General features: G+C 38.8%; 1 protein-coding gene across 3 annotated transcripts in view; it reads left to right on the top strand.

Moving 5' to 3' along the window:
- Positions 1-14,648: 14,648 nt before the first annotated feature.
- Positions 14,649-22,129, top strand: part of BCKDHB (branched chain keto acid dehydrogenase E1 subunit beta) — a 244,293-nt gene continuing 236,812 nt past the window's right edge. For 2 of the 3 annotated variants that reach the window (XM_015136827.3, XM_078001249.1), the window contains exon 1: positions 14,674-14,899. In XM_015136827.3, the coding sequence (XP_014992313.1) occupies positions 14,704-14,899 (196 nt within the window). In that variant the 5' untranslated portion in view covers positions 14,674-14,703. Of the gene's footprint in view, positions 14,900-22,129 lie in introns of all 3 variants that reach the window. The other variant, XM_078001250.1, reaches the window with a different exon arrangement.

The raw sequence follows: 22,129 nt of genomic DNA, 5'->3' as shown, positions 1-22,129 counted from the left end.
CAGGATTATGCCTGGGCTGAAGCGTGTCATCATGATTAACTCCATTTGCTTGTTCTTATTGGTCTGTTTATTTTAACTGACCTCATGTCATCTATCTGTTATGACTGTTTGTGAGAAACCAAAGTCAATTCAACATCAGCAATCAACAACTTGAGGGTCTTCAGGACCACTGCTACAGCTCATCCCCCAACCCAATAAAGCAAAGCCTAGGTTTCCTAAGATGACATTTATAACCGTCATGATTTGAGCCTAAGGACTGTCTCAACTTCATTCCCTGTTATTGTTTGTTAGGTATCTTTTGCCCCACTCCAAAGGAACCTGTTCTTACACACTGCTCTGCCTTTGCTCAAGCTACTGTTTACCTATGTGGAATGTTAGCTCCCTATTTCAAGGCCCTGGTCCAATGCCACTCTTTTCACATGGCCCTCCTTTTCTTGGCTAAAAGAAATATTCAATGTTTCATTTTCAGTCTTTCGAGACAGCCTGGCCAATGTGGTGAAACCTCATCTCTACTAAAAATACAATTAAAAAAAATACACACACAAAAAATTATCCAGGTATCGTGGCGTACGCCTGTAGTCCCAGCTACTTGGGAGGCTGAGACATGGAACCCAGGAGGTGGAGGTTGCAGTGAGCCGAGATCAGGCTACTGCACTCTAGCCTGGGCGACAGAGCAAGACTCCGTCTCAAAAAAAAAAAAAAAAGAAAAAAAATGTAATGGGAATTCCCAGGCCCTATCCCTCCGGTGGTCTAGAGTCTAGGACTTTGTATTTTCACCTGCATTCTATCTGATGATGATGCAGTAGTAAGGGACTGCACTGAGAAACATTTTTGTAGTTAATTTTTTTTTTTTTTTTTTAGAAATGTGTCTCATTCTGTTGCCCAGGCTGGCTGGAGTGCACCGGCGTGATCATAGTTCACTGCAGCCTTGAACTCCTGGGCTCAAGATATTCTCCCACTGCAGCCTTCTGAGTAGTTAAGACTAGACGCACATGCCACCACACCCATCTAAGTGAATTTATTTTTATTTTGTAGAGATGGAGTTTGCTATATTGCACAGACTGGTCTTGAACTCCTGTCTTCAAGTGATCTTCTTGCCTCAGGCTCCCAAAGTGCTGGGATTACAAACCTGAATAACCAGGCCTGACCCATTTTTGTATTCTTTGAGGGAGTTATTTCTTTCTACTTTGTATTACACACTACATGTTTTGCAGAATGGTCTCTGGAACAACTTGTCTATATCTGTCCTAGCTTACACATGTTTCCGATGAATTGACATTTCTGTGCACCAAGGGTTTTAAAGTTGGAAAGGGGATCTGTGTTGGTTGGTGAGCCACACCCAAAGAGGGAAGCAGCATTAATTATCCATCTTCTTCTCCTCCAGCTATGGCTCCAGGGCAGGACCTTAACTTGTGCAAGAATGCTTCTTGCTCAGCATGACAGATATTGGTGACCACTTGAGCCACACAGATGGTCATGTAATCATCTGAACAGGAAGGAAAATCCTGCTGTAGTGTCAGTGGAATTGTGTAAGTGTAATTGTGTCAGTGGAATTGAGTTTGGGTGAGCCAGTCCAGAAACTGTTCTACCTAACTTTTTTACTTTGGAGATAAAGACTTTTGAGGGCAGGATTTGTGTCTAGTTTGTATTAGTCTTCACATGGTATTCAACACATTTTTGTTGAATGAAAAAGAAAGTAAATATACACTACTTTGATCTGGGAAAACAAGCACATGAATACTCTGAAGCCAATTCCAAGATGGGTTTGGAGGGAGTGACTTTGATTAAATGACTTATCCCCACATGTGCTCTGTTCTTTCTTTGTAAATGGAAACTTGTGATGCCTGTCTACTATATATTTTACTTTTTAAAGAAACCATAAGGTATTTTAAACCTCTTGGCTATGTGTGTATTTCATAAACATTTTGCATTATTAATAAGCTTTTACTTACAATTCAGTTATGTCTGCTAAATTCAACACTGTAAATCCACATCCAAGTTTATAAAGCATAATAAATTTGATGATTGCTTCTTGCATTTTGCTTGAAAAGGGTTACTCTAGCTATTTCCTTAATCATACTTCTTTAGAGGAATTAAGGACCATGGGAGACCAGGTAACAGAATTTTAAAAGAAATTTCTGTCAAATCTTGGTTCGAACCCCATTTTCTGCCCTAAGCTTCAGCTTTCTTATCTATAAACTGGAGTTAATACCTGCTTCTTAGGAGAGTGAAGATAAAATAAAATAATGCATGCAATATATGAGGCTTAGCCTGTTATTATTCGGCAGATGCAAAGGCAGATACACTGAAAGGCTGAAATGGAATTGCTATTGGAAGGTGAACTAATCAAAAGGCACCTTCAAATCTGTACATTGATTTAGAAAATTTAAATCGCAACCTTTCTTAAATACGTAGTATGCGAATCATTGTACAATTGTATTCTGAAGAATAGTATCGAGTGGTAATAATTTTTATTATCTCATGCCACCTGGTGTCTTGACCAAGCTACTACAATCCGTAACTGTGAGTTTTTTGGGCTGGTGAGGGGGGTTTGTTTTATTTTGTTTTCTGAGAGATAAGGCATCTTCCATAATTATGAATTTTTAATAAAAACAATCCTAGTTAATATTACTAGACTTTTTTTCTGGAACAGGCACATATACATCTTTTACATGTGTTTACACGTGTAGATTAATTCAACACTTATTGAGCGATTGGTATGTACAAGTAAATTGTATGTATCATGTGATCTTGTCATCATGACATCCTTCTAGGTAGTTTTAATATTCTCTCCATGAGACTTGAAGGGTTAAATGATACACTCAAGGTCATTCAGCTAGAAACAGAACTGGTATCTAAACCAATTACTTATCTCACTGTGTCTATTACAGCACATAACAGTTAATTTACCCGAACTTATTTGTACAGCCAGTTTTCTTTTACAAGATGATCCTTTGAATATAGCAACCCTACCAAGAATCGTTAATAGAGTTGCTTTCTTTGGGGCTGAATGTTTATTCCATTTTAATTTCTCAATTCAACTTTTAGTTATATCTCTTTGAAAGACTTTTTTGTGGTTGCTCTAGGAATTGTAAGGAATTATTGCTCTAGGGATTCATTCTTAACATATCACTTCTACTTAGATTCAATATCACATTACTTCACACAAACTATAAGAATCTTGACAGTATACTTCCATTTATGCTCCATCCTTTATCCTATTATTGTCTTATATTTTACATCTAAATACATTACAAACCCCACAACACAGTGTTATAATTTTCACTTTATTTATTTTATTTTTTATTATTTTTTAAAGATGGGGTATTGCTATGTTGCCCAGGCTGGTCTCGGACTCCTGGGCTTAAGCAATCCTTTAACCTCAGTCTCCCAAAGCCCTAGGATTACAGGAGTGAACCACCACACCCACCCACAGTTTTTACTTTAAATAGTCATCTGTCTTTTAATGGAATTAAGATGTGAAAAAAGATGATACCTTTTAAATGTCCTCACCTACTTAAGGCTTTTGATTCTTTTCACTCCTTTCATCTAAAAATCATTTCCTTTCTTTCATTTCTGATCTGGTAATTTGATTCTTCTCTTTTTTCTTGGTCAATCTAACTTAAAGTTTGTCGATTTTTTGATGTTTTCAAAAAACCTAGCTTTTGGTTTCATAATTTACTCTTTTTTCTATTCTTTATTTCATTAATATCTACTCTAATCTCTATTATTTCCTTCCTTCTGATTGCTTTAGACTTAGTTTATTCTTTTCCCCCGCCCCTAGTGTCTTAGGCCAGGAATTTGGGTTATTGGTTTGAGATCTTACTTCTTTTTTAACTAGGCATTTACAGCTGTAAATTTTCCTCTAAGCACTACTTTAGTTACATATGTTTTAATATGTTTTATCTTTGTTTTCATCCATCTGTAAGTATTTTCTAATTTCTTGTATCAGTCTGTTGTCACAGTCTTATAAAGAAATACCTGAGACTGGGTAATTCATAAAGAAAAGAAGTTTAATTGGCTCACAGTTCTGCCGGCTGTACAGGAAGCATGGTTGGGGAGGCCTCAGGAAACTTGCAATCATGGCAGAAGGTGAAGGGAAACCAGCATATCTTACATGGCTAGAGCAGGAGGAAGAGAGATGGGGGGAGGTGCTACACACTTTTTAAACAACCAGATCTTGTGATAACTCACTTTCATGAAAGAACAGCACCAAAGGGGAAATCTGCCCCCATGATCCAATCACCTCCCGCCAGGCCCCACCTCCAATATTTGGGATTACAATTTGACAAGAGATTTGGCCTGGGACACAGACCCAAACCATATCATTTCCCTTGGATTTATTTTTTGACCCATTTGATTTTTAATTTCATTCTTTATTCCATTGTGGTCAGAGGAAATAATACTTTGCATTATTTCTATTCTCTTTTTCCTTTTTGTTTTAGAGATGGGGTCTCACTATATTGCACAAGCTGGAGTGCAATGGCTATCTACAGGTGTAATCATAGTGTACTACAGCCTGAAATCCTGGGCTCAAGTGATTCTCCTGTCTCAGCCTCTTGAGTAGCTAAGACTTTAGGTGCACACCACCATGTCCAACTCTTTCTATTATTTTAAATGTATTGAGGTTTACTTTATGGCCAAACTGTATCTTGGAGAAGGTTCTATATACACCTGAGAAAAATGTAGTCTGGTGTTTTTAGGTGGAGTGTTCTATAGATATCTGTTAGGTCTAGTTGGTTTACAGTGTGTTTAAGTCTTCCATTTCCTTGCTGATTTTCTGCCTTGTTCTACCCACTATTAAAGTGAGTTATTGAAGTTCTGACCATTGTTATAAAATTGTCCATTTCTCCCATCATTTCTGTCAGTTTTTGCTCCATGTATGTTGGTACTCTGTTGTTAGGTACATATATGTTTATAATTGCTTACATTTTCCTGATGGATTGACCCTTTTGTCTTCATAAAAATATACTTCTTTATCTGTAGAAACACTATTTTTGTTTTAAAGTCTATTTTTTTCTAATATTAATATAGCCTCTCTACCTTTCTTATGGCTGGTGCTTGCAAGATATATCTTTCTATTCTTATACGTTTAGGTATTTGAATCTAAAGTGTGTCTTCTGTAGTCAGCATTTATTTGGATCTTGATTTTTCATCCAGTCTAACAATCTCTGCTTTGTATTGTCTATGTTCTTTTTTTTTTTTACCTCTGTTAAAATGATTATTTTTTCCATTTACCTCTGTTAAAATGATTACTTTTTCCTTTTTCAGTATGTTGATACGGTGAATTGCATTCCTTGATTTTCAGATGTTAAATCAATCTTGCATTCCTATGAATTCTTATGCCCATTTGACCTTGTTGTACTGTCATTTTTATATATTGCTTTATTATATTTGCTTTTTTTAAAAAAAGATTTTTGCATCTATCCTCATGAGGAATATTTGTAGTTTTCTTTTCTTGTAGTGTCTTTATCTGATTTTAATATTAGGTTAATGTTATCATAAAATGAGTTGGGAAATATTACCCTCTCTTCTATATATTGGAAGATTTTTTATATAATTGGTATTATTTCTTACTTAAATGTTTGGTAGAATTCACCAACGAAGCAATCTGAGCTTGAAGTTTTGTTTGTTGGGATGTTTTAAGGTATAAATTTAGCTTCTTTTGTAGATTTAGAACTATTCAGATGATCTTTCTGCTCTAAATAAAGCTTTTTCTAGACTCCCTCTACCTGTGTGAGCCTAATGTTGTCTGTTTATTTTTCATTTTCCCATACATTTTTAGTTTATAGACGTCTCTGTCCTAACTATGCTGTATATGTAAATTGTGTGTGTTTAATTTGCTCCCCTTTATTCTTTCTTTTTAAAAGAGAGGATGTAAGAATATTCAGATTTACGAAGCCAACATTTTCTACAGAAATTCAGAAGTACATTTAAGTAGTCTTCTAGTGGCAATTTTCCAGTCTCTGTTCAGAGGAAGTACTTTCATGGTGGGATTTTTTTTTTTTTTTTTTTTTTTTTTTTTTTTTAATGACTAGAGGGACCACATGGGTACTTCCTGGGCAGGAAGTACCTGCCAGGTACTTCCAGTATAGTCGGTAGGTCTTTTTTTGGCTTCCAAGCATCAATTGTCCCTTTGGTTGGTAGCAGCCCCTTGAGTTATGTCTGGGAAATCTTTTTTACTTTGTATATAGTCTTGGTCAATAGGGTACCCTACTGTTCCTTAGTCAAGGGATAGCAATGAACTAATCTCGTCTAGTCAGATTCTCTCTCCTAGAAACTGAATCTTGAGCAGCATCACATAAAGACGTTGGAGCCAATTCATCTTATGAGTTTTAATATTCTTACACATCTCTAAATTAACTCCCGTTACCTGAATCTCTGGGGCCATCCTGGTTTCTGTTCTTTCTGAGTCTGTTTGTTTCTTCAATTTTTGTGGGCCATCCTGTATTTTGAAAAGTAATCATAATTCTGGGTAAGTTAGCAAGAATTGATTTCAGTAGTTGTAACCTAATGACCCTACTTGATAAAAGAGTGAGTGGGGAAAGGTAGTAACTGTTCTTTTCTGGACAGAGAACACAGTATATATAAAGGCTGTTTGTTTTTTATAGGGTTTGTTTGTATCATAGGTGGACTATTTATATCAAAGACACTGGATGGGGGAAAGCTTATTAGAAATGCAGATAGTCTACCCTAGGCCTACTGAATAAGAATTTCTCAGCATGGGGCCTAGAAAATCTAAAATTTGAACAAGTTCCTCAGGGATTACTCTGAGAAGTAAATTTGAGAAACACAGCATAAGGCCACACATTTTGAAATATGAAAAATACAAACTGGAAAACTTTAAACTGCTTAAACTCAACTTAGTCAGTTTAATCTCTTTGATCCTATGTTCTCATCTGTAAAGTGAGTGTAGTAAGACTTTGTCATCAGTTGTTTTAAGAGATTAAAATGTGCATAGAAAAGATTTTGGTGTTTCCTCAGTAGAGGAGAGTTGCATCAATTTTAGGTGTTTAGATTCTAAAACCTAAGTGCATGGTAAAACTTGTGACTAGGTAAAATTACAGTTGAAAATAGTTTAAATCCACAATAATAACGTGTAGCTACATTTATGCATCATGTTGTAGAAAATGCACTTTTAGTAAGTATATTACTAAGAATGTTTCCTGAAGAGTTAGGATATGTTAGAATAGCTGAACACCATGTAAAGTAGGTTTGTGATTTGAAGTCATGTTCTATTTTTAAAAGATACAAATATACATTCTTAAATTGTTTCTCAGTCATGCTCCAGGTCAAACAAGTATGGAAGAAGGGCAGGTGATTCTCCACGTAGTGCCATTCCAGTGACAGCTTATGGATGCTCTAGTTTCTGAAATGTTACTACCTGATGAGACAGAGGAAGAGAACTAGAGAAACGGCTACCAGGTATTAAATTCTTCCACCCAGGAATACCCATCTATACTTGTGGTCAAATTCATTGATTGGCAAAGCAAGACACATTGCTATGCTGGATTTCAGTGGCTAGGGAAGTTCAATCTACCTGAGTTCCTAAAAGCAGAGGGAATAGAAACATTGGTATCAATACTGTTTTCCACATGGGGTCTAGATATTGTATGTTTTGAAAGCTCCCTAGGTGATTCTAATGTGAAGTCAAGGTGGAGCACCACTGGTTCAGGGCTTATACTCTTTGAAAGAAAGGAAAGAATCAATTGCTCTACTTAAAGTATCGTGTTAATTTGGGTAGGTTAAATGTGTGCATTGTGTGACATTGGCTGACTTCTATTTTACCTGTGTTTAGGAGTGGCTTTACATGGTGAGGAGATCAAATTGTCAAGGGTCATTGGTGGTGACCACTGCCTGCCTGCCCCTGTGCTCTTCTCTTTTTTTCCACACTGGTCATCACCTGGTGTTCCCAATAAAGTTTGTGATGGAGGTAAGGTAAGATATGGGTCTCAAATTTCTTTTGTCCCAGTATTCATAATTATGTAAGCCCGAGTTTTAATTAAGCTTTGAGAAACGTGGCAGTACTCATAAATTACCTGGGGGAATTTTAAAAAATCACTACTGTTGGGCTGGTATGTATTTTTACAGATGAGTAGCTCTCTCTAAAACACTGTTTTACATACGGGCAGATATTAATATTTGGAGCCATTTTCTGAGCCATTGATTGTATCTAAATCCTTCCACTGGACTGAGCCCAAACTTCCAATAATGTCACTTTTTGATGCCCTTTCTTCTGTCTATATAGATTGGTTCAAAGTGTTTGAAAGACTGATCACAGTGCATCTCAGGCCCCTGCAGGACATAAGAAGCCAGAGAGAAGTTGCTAAGATGCCGAGGAGGGGGAAGAAGGAATAACTCACATGCTAGATGGGACAGGTGGCTTAGATGAGGGATTGTCTTAAAATAATGTTGATTAAAACACTGTCTCTGGCACATGTGAGGCTCTCAGTACACACCAGTGAATGGTAGAATCAGAATTTTTAAAATTAGAAGTACCCTAAACCACCTGTAAATGAAGCATAAATCCTCCCAAGAGGCTTCCTGAATAGTGTTCATCCATTCTGTGCTTGACTATTTCAATGATATGAGAATTCATTACTTCCCATGACAGTCTACTTAATAAGAAGTTCTTTATATTACACTAGAAATTGCTTCTTCCTGTTTCTTATTCTTCCCTTCGGATCTAAATAGTAAATTTAACCCCTCTACAAGGGAGCCCATCAAACTTTGAGAGAGAATTAATACATCACTTTTAAAATCTTATCTAGACCAAATATGTCTAGATCTTTAACCCTTCTCCAACTGACTTTAGGTCATATAACAGTTTATAAAAACTCTTTAACAATGTAAACATCCTCCTAATAGTTTATCAAAAGTATTCATCCAGTTAGCTTCTGTTCTTGCAACCATGTCTCTGACTGTTATGTCCCTGCCCCCCAAAAGATAAGCTGAGCTTGACACTCCCCTACCCCAAACCCAGTACCTAACCCCTAGTCCTCAGAATTTAAGCTTATTTGGAAATAGGGTCATGGCACATGTAGTTGATTAAGTTAACATGGCACATGTAGTTGATTAAGTTAAGATGACGTTAGATTGGAGCAGTGTGGACTTCTAATCCAATATGACTGGTGTCCTTATAAGAAGATAGCTACACAAAGATGTGGAGACAACATGTGGTAACAAAGGCACATCCTGGATTTATGCAGCTGCCAGCCAAGGGATGCCAAAGAATTCCAGAGAACCAACAGAAGGGAAAAGAAGAATTTTCCTACAGGTTTCAGAGGGCACATGGTCCCACTGACACCTTGATCTTGGACTTGATCAGAATCACAGACAATACATTTCTGCAACCAGTGTGTGCTACTTTGTGACAGCATCCCTAGGAAACAAATACACTGGCTTTGACTATGTTCTGGACTTTCTTTTGATCCCAGCAGGATCATTCCATGTAGTAATTCAGTGAAGTAAGGAAAATCAGGGAGCTTTTCCATTATCCCAAGTCCTTAGTTGAAACCGATTTCATATAAACAGAGTCTGTAAACTAATACACTTGATGTTAAACATGCTGTAGGGGGAATGAATCTCTTAATCAACATATTTAGATGTGCAAATACAACTTTATTTTTCTATAATTTAATTTTTAAATAATAGTGCTACTGATATATAATTTAAATATCATGAAATTCATCCTTTTAATGTACAGTTCACTGGTTTTTAGCATATGAAGTTGTGCAACCATCAACATTATTTAATTTTAGAACATTTTTATCACCCCAAAAATAAACTATATCCATTAGCAGTCATTCCCCACTTCCCGTCTCTGTTGATTTGCCTATTCTGGACTTTTTACAAATGGAATTGTGTAATATATAGTATTTTAAACTGACTTCTTTCACTTAGCATAATGTTTTCAAAGTTCATCCATGTAACACTACTTCATTACTCTTTATTGACAGATGATATTCTATTTACGTATATATCATTTTTGTTTAACCATTCATCATTTCATGGGTATTTGGATTATTTCCATTTTTTTTTGCTATTATGAATAGTGCTGCTACGAATATTTGTGTACCAGCTTTGGTGTACACCCTTTTTCATTTTTCTTTGGTGTATACTTAGGAGTGGAATTGCTGGGTCATAAGATAACTATGTTTAAAAAAACAAGAGAGGAAGAGAAATAGAAGAACAAAATTAAAAAGATAACTGTGTTTAACATTTTGAGAGACTGATAAGCTGTTTTCCATAGCAGCTGCATCATTTTACAGTCCCACCGGCAATGTACAATTGTTCCAGTTGCTATACAGCCTCACTAACACATGTTATAGATTTCTTTTTATTTTAATCATCCTAGTGGATATGAAGTGGTATCTCATTGTGGTTTTGATTTGCATTTCTTTAATGACTATTGATGTTGAGAATCTTTTCTTATGTTCATTGGTCACTTGCATATCTTCTTTGGAGAAATGTCATTCAAATCCTTTGTCCATTTCTTTAAATAGGCTATTTTTTTTAGAGCAGTGTTAGGTTCACAAAAAATTTGAAAGAAGGGTGCAGAGAATTTCCATATACTTTCCCCCAAATAAAGAACTTCCTTAATCATCAACATTTGCACGGCAATGGCACATTTGTCACCATCAAGGAACCTACATTAACACATAGTTGTCAACCAAAGTCCATAGTTCACATTAGGGTTCACTCTTGGTGTTGTACATTCTATGCATTTGGACGAATGTATAATGACATATTTATATGTCTGCCATTACAATATCATACAGAATATTTTCCCTACCCTAAGAATCCTCTGTGATTTTCCATTTATCCCTTCCTGCTCCCAACCCTTGCAACTCCTCACCTCTTTTATTCTCTCCATAATTTTGCCTTTTCCAGAATGTCATATAGATGGATTCATATAGTATGTAGCCTTTTTAGATTGGCTTCTTTCACTTAGTCATAGAAATTTAAACTTCTTCCGTGTCTTCTCATGGTTAAATATTTCTTTTTCTTTCTTTCTTTTTTTTTTTTTTTGAGACAGAGTCTCACTCTGTTGCCCAGGCTGGACTGCAGTTGCGCAATCTTGGCCTACTGCAACCTCAGCATTCTGGGTTCAAGCAATTCTCCTGCCTCAGCCTCCTGAATAGCTGGGACTACAGGTGCATATCACCACATCCAGCTAATTTTTGTATTTTTAGTAGAGACGGGGTTTCACCATGTTGACCAGGCTGGTCTCAAATTTCTGACCTCAGGTGATCCACCTGCCTCGGCCTCCCAAAGTGCTGGGATTACAGGCATGAGCCACCACGACCAGCTTAATATTTCTTCTTAGTGCTGAATAATATTCCATTAAGTTTATTTGGTTGCTTCCAAGCTTGGGCAATTATGAATAAAGCTGCTATAAATATTCTGCACAGGTTTTAATGTGGACATACATTTTCAGCTTATTTGGGTAAACACCAAGAAGCACTACTGCTGGATTACATGGTGAGAATATGTTAGTTTTATAAAAAACTAAACTGTGTTCCAAAATGGCTATACCATTTTGCATTGCCGCCATCAATGAATGAGAATTCTTTGTCCATTTTCCAACTGGGTAATTTTTCTTTTTTATTGTTGAGTGTAAGAGTTTTAGTAAGTATATTCTAGACACAAGTCCCTTATCATTCTGATTTCTGAGTCTCCTCAAGTTCCCTAGATCTTGCTGCCATGGCTGCATCTCTTCTGGCCACATGGGAGAAACATCCTGCTGTTTCAAATGCCATGACATGCTGGGTAGCCTGAGGATTTAGTGATACTTTTCTAGGTTCATCTACAAAGAAGGATACCTACAGGTCTTTCTAATCTTTGGCTCTACCTCCATGGAAGGTGAGAAAAACCATCTTTTACATTGGTATGTGATTTACAATCTTTTCTTTCAGCACTAATCTTTGTGTCTTAACTCATTCAGGTTTTTGAGGTTTAATTCTCAGAAACTAGTCTATAGAATTCAAACTTTTCTCTCGAATTATTGTCACTGCTATCAAGTTTAAAATCTATTTTAAAATTCAAAGGCAGGAATTTGATTTCTTTTCTTTCTGCCTCCACAATACCTCTCTGTTTGAGTTTGAATGGAGGCAGACGCCCGATATAATACTGCAAAACTATCATCTTGCTATCTGCAAAACTATCATATAAAATGGTTGTCTAAAAGCAAGCTGAGACAAAACAAGTGCAAGTTGCACAGGTAGTGAAGCTTAGTGAGAGTAAGTGATGCAAGAGTCATTCTGAAGAGTGAACAGCAACTTTGCTTTGTATTCCAACTCCACAGTCATGGGTTCTGCAATTGGAAGTAGCTTAAGCAAAGAGTGGAATACATTTTAAGGATACGGTGATGTCTCATAGAATCCCAGGACCAGAAAGCAGTTAGGCCTTGGGAATAAATGGAATCAGGAACTCAAATGTAATCACACTCTTCACCTTTTCTGGTTCACAAAATTACTGAAAACTCCCATTTTTTGCAGTTCCTAGTGGCATTTAAAGATAATCTGATCTTTGTTTCTAAAATACACTTCCAAAATTCCCAGAAAAGGACAGTTTCTCAAATTGAGTAAATGTGGCCAGGGCTAGGGGAACGGAGGAAAGTTCCATTCTAATAACATAGATATTTTCATGGTTACCAGGCAAATGGTGTGGTAGACATGGGGGAAATTAAAAAAATTAGTTTGCAAAGCAGGTGAATCTGGCAAGTGCCCTCTTTGTTGTTCTTGGCTGCATATAGTTGAAATTTCAAACCTCTTAGACCAGCATACAAAGGCCTTCAAAATCTCCCTTTAATCTGTTTTTCCTACTTTTTCTGTTAACCCTGTCTCATTCCCTATACCCTGAATCTAGAAGGACCAAGCTACTTTCTCTTCCTGGAATGCACTGGGCTCTTCGTGCCTATCAGCCTTTGTACAAGTTTCTTCTTAGTTTGGAATGCCTTTTTCTCCCTAGTCTGGCTGGTAACTTCTAGTTATCTTTTAGGTCTAGCTCAGAGTTATATCTGGAAACACTTGACTTTCAAAGAATAATTTATTGCTTTTTTTGTGTTTCACTTTGTTGGCACTATTCTAGGACTCCTATCACATTGGATTGTAGTTGTCTAATCTGTCTCTTTTCTCTACCAACTTGAACATTTTAGAAGTAAAACTATGCCTTGATCGTATTTGTCTCAATGGTGGCTTGTCTTTGGGTTGTACATAGCAGAGGTTCAATAAAATTCTCATCAGTTATTATTTTTCCCTTTTTCTCCCCGACCTAAGTAATCTCAGTACCCCCAGCTCCCTAAATTATCAACAAATAGAAAAAAAGCTCTATTCGTTTTTATCCTTGTTCTTTACTCTCTTTAGTTTAAACCCAAATTTGACTATGTAAATGTAATTTCATTTTGTTACCCCTTTCCTTCATTAAAACAAAAATACCCTTCATGCACATGCAAAACACTCTACCCGACACTGTTAAAAGAGCAGAAATGAACACCAACAAAAGCCAAGATGAAAAATTTCCCCAATGTTGAATTTTTGGACTTAGCGTGGGAGTAGGAAAATGGAGACATAATTCTGGTTCTCCCTTTGGCAGTTTTCAATTGCTATTTCTCAGTCTCAGTCAGAAAACACATCTCTCTGCCTTTCATTTCACCCCATTTCTACTTTCTCCTCCTTTGCCCCTATGCAAAACCAAAGATGGGTTGAGAGGCCAGGCATAATGGAAGAGGAACGTTCTTTTCTTCCACTCCTGCTTCATTCTCTCCCCCTTTCTTCTTCAAATTCTGTTTTGGGCCCATCCTTCCTCACCCTTCCAATTTCATCTGATGGACACACTGTCACTGTTGTCTCTTGTCATATTTGATTTTATGATATTTCATGATTTTTTTTTTTTTTGGTAAATTCATGGACAGAGAATGTATCCTGGTAAACACTTAGATTAAAACAAATTTACACAGTTGATTACTATAAATGAAAATTAGTGACTCAAATTCTCCAGGTTTCTAAGCTGCCTAGAGTAAGCCAATCAGGTAATTTTCGCTACTTCTGGGCAAAATGTATCTGAATCTATTCAGTGGATTTGCAGGACGAAATCTAAGTTTACCTCTTTCATCTCTCATTTAAATGCGGAAAAACAAAATCAATAAAAATCGATATATGCTTATTAAGCATTTTAAGGAGGATGTGAATAAGGAGCGGAGGCTTTGAGCAGTGACTACAGCAGTCAAAATCAATAACCAATGCCAATCAGTAGCTCTTTTCACCTCTCACACAATAATAGAGACAGGAGAGGATAAAAAAGGGTGACATTAAAAAAAGTATGGATGTTAAAATGAAAAAAAACATTGGAAATGGCACTGTAAATGACACCGCAAAAGATCGCCTCCAGGCACTGTGTGGAGCTTCGCAGACTCGGGTACTCACCCGAGGGCCGTAGGACGGACCTCGGGGAGGCTCCGCCCCAGAAACTATTTCATGGGCGCCCCCGCCGCCCCACACTTCCCCTCTTCCGCATGCGCACAAGGAGCAGGAGCCGGTCAGCTCGTCACGTCGCCTTCCCCGCCCCTAAATTTCCAGTTCCGATTGGTCCGTTTCATGGGACCGCCCCTCTGGCCCGACCATTGTGAAAGCCTCCTCGGGTGCTCCGCCCTCCCCGCGGGCTGCGTGCGGCATCGCCTGCGAACCCTGGCGGTGAGCGGGGATGGCGGTTGTGGCGGCGGCTGCAGGCTGGCTGCTCAGGCTTAGGGCGGCAGGGGCTGAGGGGCACTGGCGTCGGTTCCGTGGCGTGGGGCTGGCGCGGGGATTTCTGCACCCCTCCGCGACTGTCGAGGATGCGGCCCAGAGGCGGCAGGTGGCTCATTTTACTTTCCAGCCAGATCCGGAGCCCCGAGAGTACGGTGAGCCAGGGACTGCCCACTCGGTCCCGCTGTAGCCCGGACTCCCAGGCTCGCAGGCGCCCGCGAGGGGCAGGGGCCGGCAGGCTGCAATCCTTGCATCCTAGCTTATTAACTGCCTTACCCTCTGGAACCTCCTTGCCCCAGGGTCTAACTGTGATTCACTTCTTGCTCTATTTTTGTGAGTGTTCCGCCCCAGAGACGCAGTCCCCCCTCCCTCGCACCTTTGTGATGGGTGAGAGGGCATACTGCCACCTGGAAGGGCCTGAGGGTGGAGGGGTGGTGCCCAGGGAACGCCACCCCTTTCTCTCTCCTCCATCCTTACTTTCTCAACCTAGACCTTAGGTGTTGTTCCAGCCTGCCCGGGACTGGGTCACTAGCTTAGGTAGAGACATTAAAAAAAAAAAAAAAAAAAAAAATATATATATATATATATATATATATATATATAAATATATATAAAATCAATTCTGTTACTCAGTTCCTTGGTTTCTTCTTACCTACAGAAATGTGTGTGTGTGTGTGTGTGTGTGTGTGTGTGTGTGTATATGTCCCTTGGTTTCTTCTTACCTAGAGAAATACATATATATATATCCCTTGGTTTCTTCTTACCTATAGAATTTCTGCAGGTAAGAAGAAACCAGGGGACTGAGTAATTGAATTGATTTTCCCAAGGTCACAGAACAGGTTCTTCCTAGAGATCCAGACTTTCTACTTAAGCTTAGTACTGAGCTTGTCCTGGGCTATGCTGCCACTTAGCCAAGGAGGTGAAGGTGATAGGAGGAGGAAGCCATAGGAAGGGTATGTAGCAAACTCCTCATAGTATGACTATTGCATGATTTTTACCATTTCTGCAAGTTTCATGTAATGTCTCTTATCAGAATATCAGATCCAGTGTCTCTCATCAGAATATCAGGAAACTAGGTAAACATGTATTGCTTCCTTGTCTAATAACTTCTCACGTGCATGCTAGAGCTGACATTTTTGGAAGTGTGTCTTTTCTTGTGGATAAGAATGAACATTTATTGAGTGCTTACCAGGGTCAGGCACTGTGTGTATGTTTCATCCTCTCATTTAAGGGTTAGGACAACCTTAAAAGGTTGGTAAAGTTTTTATTCCCATTTTGCAGTTAGATTAATGGAAGTCTTGAGACAGTTTGTCCAAGATTACACGGATAAATTAGTGGTAGCTCCAGAGCTCCAGCTTTGGAATCTAATTGATCAGATTCCAGAGCTTCCATTCTAAACAATGTACTAAGATGCATGTAGATATAATTTACTAGGAGGGTGTCCCAGTATTGTGAAACAGTAGGTACCATAAAGGTTAATAGTAGGTTTTTTTTTTCCACCACCAAGATGAGCCCTCAATTCTGTCTTGAAAGCAAAGAATAATCCACCTTTCCATAGTTGTAAATTTACTAAAATCTAAGTAAAATGATATCATGTTATCGTGATATATATCATGATATATATAAACTTGTTCTTATTTTAAAAATAATACAAACATATTACAGGTAATTTGGATAATGGAGAAAAAGTAAAAAAAAAAAAAAAAAAAAAATCTGCTGGGCGCAGTGGCTCACGTCTGTAATCCCAGCACTTTGGGAGGCCGAGGTGGGTGGATCACCAGGTCAAGAGATTGAAGCCATCCTGGCCAACGTGGTGAAACCCTGCCTCTACTAAAGATAAAAAAATTAGCTGGGCGTGACAGCGCACGCCTGTAGTCCCAGCTACTTGGGAGGCTGAAGGAGGAGAATCGCTTGAACCCGGGAGGCGGAGGTTGCAGTGAGCTGATATCGTGCCACTGCACTCCAACCTGGCGACAGAGCAAGACTCCCCAAGAAAACCCCAAAAACCAACCAACCAAACAAAAATCGCCACCCACTACTAACATTTTGGGTGTATCCTTACAGGTATTTCCTTTTAGTTTAGTATTTTCCGTACTTTTAGTTTTAATACAAATACAACTTATTTAGTCAGAAGGATAATCCTATCATTCTCTGGAGTTTTTATAACCTTCTTGAGAATTTAGAAGAAATGTTCCATGGAGTAGAGATGCTACAAGTCTTTTACAAGTTAAATTCTTGACTTCGGAATCAGATTGTCCTAAAGTTGATCTTGTCTTGGCTATCTATAACTTTGGAGTTATCACTTATCTTCTATAAGCCTCAGTTTCTTTATATGTAAGGGGTTAATAATAATACCTACTTCAGAAGGTTGTTCTGAGAGCTACATAAAACAATGTCTATAATATACTTAACACTGACAACTGAGAATCAAGCATTCACTCAATAAGTGGAACCTTTAATTACCATTATGTTTTTGTTGCTAAAGTTTTGCAGTTTTATAAATAATGCAGATATAAGCATTTAATGCGTATGGGTTTTATGTATCTGAGATGATTTCTTTAGGATAGAGTCCTGAATGCTTTAGTGGATTTTAAGTGCATAGTTCAAATTTATACACTAGTTCATACCCCATAACATGTATAATAGTGTGAGTATTGGATATTAATGCTAAAATTAGGTGTGTTCATGTACACTTTTGGATATTTTGTGCTACCTGTACTTTGTTTTAATTTTTGTTTCATTTCCGTTGAGGAATATTTTCCCATGTTTTTGTTAACGTGATTTATTTTTACTTAAGAATTGAGTATTAGATGTGTTTACATATTTTTAAAAGTATACTCAGTATTTTTCCTATCAATACTATCTACCATTATTGCATAGTTGCTCTTTTCCAGGTGTTGTGTTAGACATCAGTTTATAATCCTCACAGTAACCTTGTGAGCTAGACAATATTATGCTCATTTTAAAGATGAGAAAATTGAGGCTCAGAAATGTTGGTACTTGCCCGAGTCTGGTAAGTAGCAGAGCCAGAGTTTGCATCCTGAGGTGTCTGACTCCAAAGTCTTCCATACTACTTATATACTAAGATTTTTGTCTATTAAAAAATATTGAAGAAGATACTAACTTTCTGCTTTTCACGTGTGCTGCAAATACTTTTCATTCTTTTATTTTGGTTGTTTTGACATATAAAAGGTACTGCTGAAACAGGAGGTGGTCAGATTAGACTCTGAGTTGGTGACACTTACGCTGCTTTATGCTGGCATGTTTGCTCCCTTTATTACACTGTGTTGTTCTCCGAGAACAGTTCATCTTGGCTTCTCCATGCCCCTGATTCTTGGGCATTGTATGGATGTGAGTTTGTTTATTCAGTCATTCTATGCATTTTTATTTTCTCCTGGTTGCCAGACTCTCTGCTAGCTGTTAAGGATGTGATCATGGACCTGTCAGAGGGTAATCTGAACCTTCTTTTTGGACACCTTGTATCCCCTGTCTGCCAGGAAATTCAAATTTTTTGTAGTATTTTCATCCAGGGTTGAGCGACACATAAGAAGGTCATCCATATACTGGAGTATACTCCCATTTCTTAATTGCAGACCCCTCAGATCCCTCTCTAAGGCCCAGGCAAAGCAATGGGGGCTATCCTGAAAACCCTGAAGGAGAACTGTCCAAGTGAATTTTTTTTTCTCTGGTATTAGGATTTTCCCATTCAAAGGTAAAAAGGTATTGGGATTCTGGGGCCAGAGGAATGGAAAAGGAAGCATCTTTTAGGTCTAGGACTGAGAACCATTTAGCATCCCTTGGCACCTGAGCCAGGAGGGTATATGGATCTACCACTAATGGGTGGACCCACCAGTGGGTCTTAAGAGCCCATGGGTAAGTAATACCTCAGCTGTGGATGCTTGGCCTTTTCTTGCTTCCAGCTTAATTGGGTATTGTTTTCGATTATAAATAGCTAGGGGTCTTTAAGCTGTATTTTGACTGGCACTGCTGTTTTAGCCTTCCCTGGTTTTCCAGTATACCATGCCAGTGTGTTAACCTGCTTATTAATGTGATCTGGGACAGTTTCTGTATTTTTGACTATTAGCAATTTCACCAGATGATGCTTAAATTGTAGTAGTGCCCCTATTTTAACCATAATATCTCTTTCCAACAGGGGGACTGGGCAGCTTGGTACTACTAGAAATTCCTGTTGGAAGATTTGTTTCTCAAATTGACAAATCAAAGGAGGAGTAAAGGATCTTATTTGTGGCTTTCCTTCCATTCCCATAATGGTCGTGGACTGGGAGGAAAGTTTTTCTACATAAGCAGTAAGGAAAGAAACTGAATTTGTATCGAAAAGAAACTGAATTTGGGTGCCCATGACATCCAGAGTTACCTGGGGGCTCCTCAGTAGTAATTATGATGTTCCTGAACAGGGGCAGTGAGGAAGACCCTGGGCCGCTTCCGTCTTCATCTGATTTCTCTTTTTGCACTGCTAGAGTTTTGCCTTATTGAACCCCTTGGTGGGAGCAGGGCCAGTCAATCTTCCAACGCCAGGGGTCGTAACTGATGCCCTCACAGTTTTGGCTGGGTACTGGCAGGGGCTTAATACAGTCCTTTGTCCAATTCTCGATTTTCTTGCATTTGAAGCACAAGCCTTTGCTGTCCAGATTATCACAGGCAAGCCAAATCAACCAAATTCCAAATGGCTGGTGTTCTCCATCAATTCCTGCAGGCCTGAAATAGGTAGCCTAGGAATTCCAGATAAATAGAACACATGATGGCTTGCTAGAAATTCACAGGAAACAAAATAACTATTCTCAGAACCAAATAAAAGCCTTCCACTAGAAACTAAAAAATGTCTATAGTTCTATATATGGTTTTATATATATGCATACACAAGTAAAACCCAAAGGAGAACAAATAGCAAACAAATGAAAATTAGAAGCAAAAACAAATAAACAGGAAACCATCCCTAAATTTTTGCTACTTAGTCTACCTGGGGGCTACAGTGTTACCCAGAGCCCCCCAGAAATCCACATAATGAATATTTTATTCCTGATACACAACTCAATATCCTTAATTCCACCAGTATCACCATTTATACTGTGCAATGAAGAAATTCACTCTAGGCACATGACCACTAAGTACTCCAGTGCCAGCTTGTTTAGTAAAGTTATACTTAAGTCATGTGAACTTGAAAATTGCTTAAACTTATTTACTTAATTTATGAGTGCTCCTTAATTATAAGCCAATAATAATAATAAGCCAGTAATAGACACAACATATAACAATAAGTGTACATACAAATAAACACATCTAGACATGTATACACAAACACAAATGAAGATCCAATAGCTTTTACCTTGGAACTCTAGCCATGAGATAGCAATATAAGCCCACTGGTTTTACTGTTTGACCCAATGGGTAATCCACCGAAGGCTGTGAACCAAAATTTCAGGTCAAGCAGTTTCCTTGGTAGTTTGATTTTTAAAGGCCAAACCTCCCCAGACTCTAAACACTGGGGCCAAACAGCACAAAAAGAGAACACCACATGCTAACTAGGCCGACCGGACTTCGAACAGCAGCACAAAAGCCTGGATACATGCATCTCCATCCCACCTTCCCATTCAACAGCAAACTCCAGAACTCCAAGCAGTACTGGGCCAAACAGTATTGCAAGAGAGTATCAAGTTTACTGAATCCTTATTTCCCATGACTCTATCAAACACACACAATGACCAGAGCACAGTCCAACTGCTGCAGCAACAAACAAGCCCCAAGAGTGTCCAAACTGTCCCATTGTCACCTGCTAGAGAAAATTCCAAGGAGGCCTTTGTACTAGACCTCAGAACCTCTGCTGAGGGTGTCCTATTTGGAGAGGTTCAGGTCTGGAGTTGGATCCCCCGGGGTGTTCCCCTTTGGGGTCCAATCTTAGAGTGTCAGACGTCTCTGACTTTAGTTGGGCATAGGTGCTGCTTTGTATGTTTTCCCTCCAGAGGTGATGGCCTACTGTGAACTTTGTTTTATCAAACCTTGTTGAAAGCCTCAACTTGTAGCATACTTATAATTTGATAAGGCCATGCTTTCCCATGCTTCCCATTCCACTAGAGTGATAGCCATGAACTTTAATGATAGGAACCGGAGGCCGGGTGCATTTCTTTTGTCCTTAGCAAGTCAAATAGATAGACTAGGAGAAAGGTCAAAACTCCTAAGAGACATTAATGTTTGCCATTACTGGTTAACTCCAGGATAATTTGGCATAAGAACCCTGTGGGAGAATTTAGCATAAGAAAACAAAGTTTAAGTCACCTGAAACATGTGTGAATTCATACTGGATGAGCTGCCATGGCCAATTGCAACACATGTAAGGATCAGGGACTACAGCCGGAAAAGATAGAAAAGAGTCCTCCCCTTCCCCCTCCTGGTATGGGCAGCTATCCCCCTTGGCCTTCAGGTAACACTGGAAAGTGGCCATGGCCGGTTGCCCACAATTATCAAGGAGCTACTAGGAAATGGCCACTGAAAGACTGAAAAAGAAAAAAAGAAAAGGACTCAGGCCTCTCACCCAAACTGAGTGGTGGTGCTTAGGTGCTTCCACAGAGAAAACTCTCGGTTTCACTGGAGAGTGGCCGGCCAGAAACCTGCAGTTGCCTCTGTGCTTAGGCACTGTCCACTGAAGGGCCCAAGTTGGAAAGGGAAAGGAGAGAAAAAAGCATTTCCCTGTATGGAGCAGAGAGGAAAAGTAAAAGAAAAATAAATCTCCAGTTTTGGGGTTACCTCCTGGCTGGCTTACCAAAATACATTATTGGTGGAGGATGTCCAGGTTCTTGGCATTTTGAACAAAGAATTGGACAAAGGCACAAAGAAAGCAAGGTAAAAATGAAGCAACAAAAGCAGAGATTTATTGAAAATGAAAAGTACACTCCACAGGGTGGGAGCCGGCTGGAGCAAGTGGCTGAAGAGTGCAGGTTACAGAATTTTCCGGGATTGGTCACTTTCTGCAACCAATCAGAAGCTGAAGTGAAGTTACAAAGTTACACCCTATGCAAATGCCTAACTGGTCACAGAAAGCAACCTATCAGAGTCTGAAGTGAAGTTACAAAGTTATACTCCTATGCAAATAAAGACTTGGCCCATGACTAGCCTGATTGGTTGTGGGAGGGGATCAATCAAAGGTACTTTGAAATTTTTCATCTGCCACGCAGAAAAGGGACAGGAGGATTGCAGAGGGAGTAGCCTCTGGTCCTTTTGTTACTTGGGCATGGAAAGTTGGGGTTTTCCTTTTGATTTAGTTCTAGGAAGTTAGCATGAGTTGGCCTTAGGTTCCCTGCCTCCAGACCCTATTCTGCCTCAAAGGAAATAAATGGCAAGCTCTGGAATAGAATATGGTAGTAGTGCTTGTT

This window comes from Macaca mulatta, chromosome 4 (genome assembly GCF_049350105.2).
Source record: "Macaca mulatta isolate MMU2019108-1 chromosome 4, T2T-MMU8v2.0, whole genome shotgun sequence".
NCBI lineage: Eukaryota > Metazoa > Chordata > Mammalia > Primates > Cercopithecidae > Macaca > Macaca mulatta.
The sequence above is the reverse complement of the archived record's forward strand: the minus strand, read 5'-3'. Positions and strand labels throughout refer to the sequence as shown.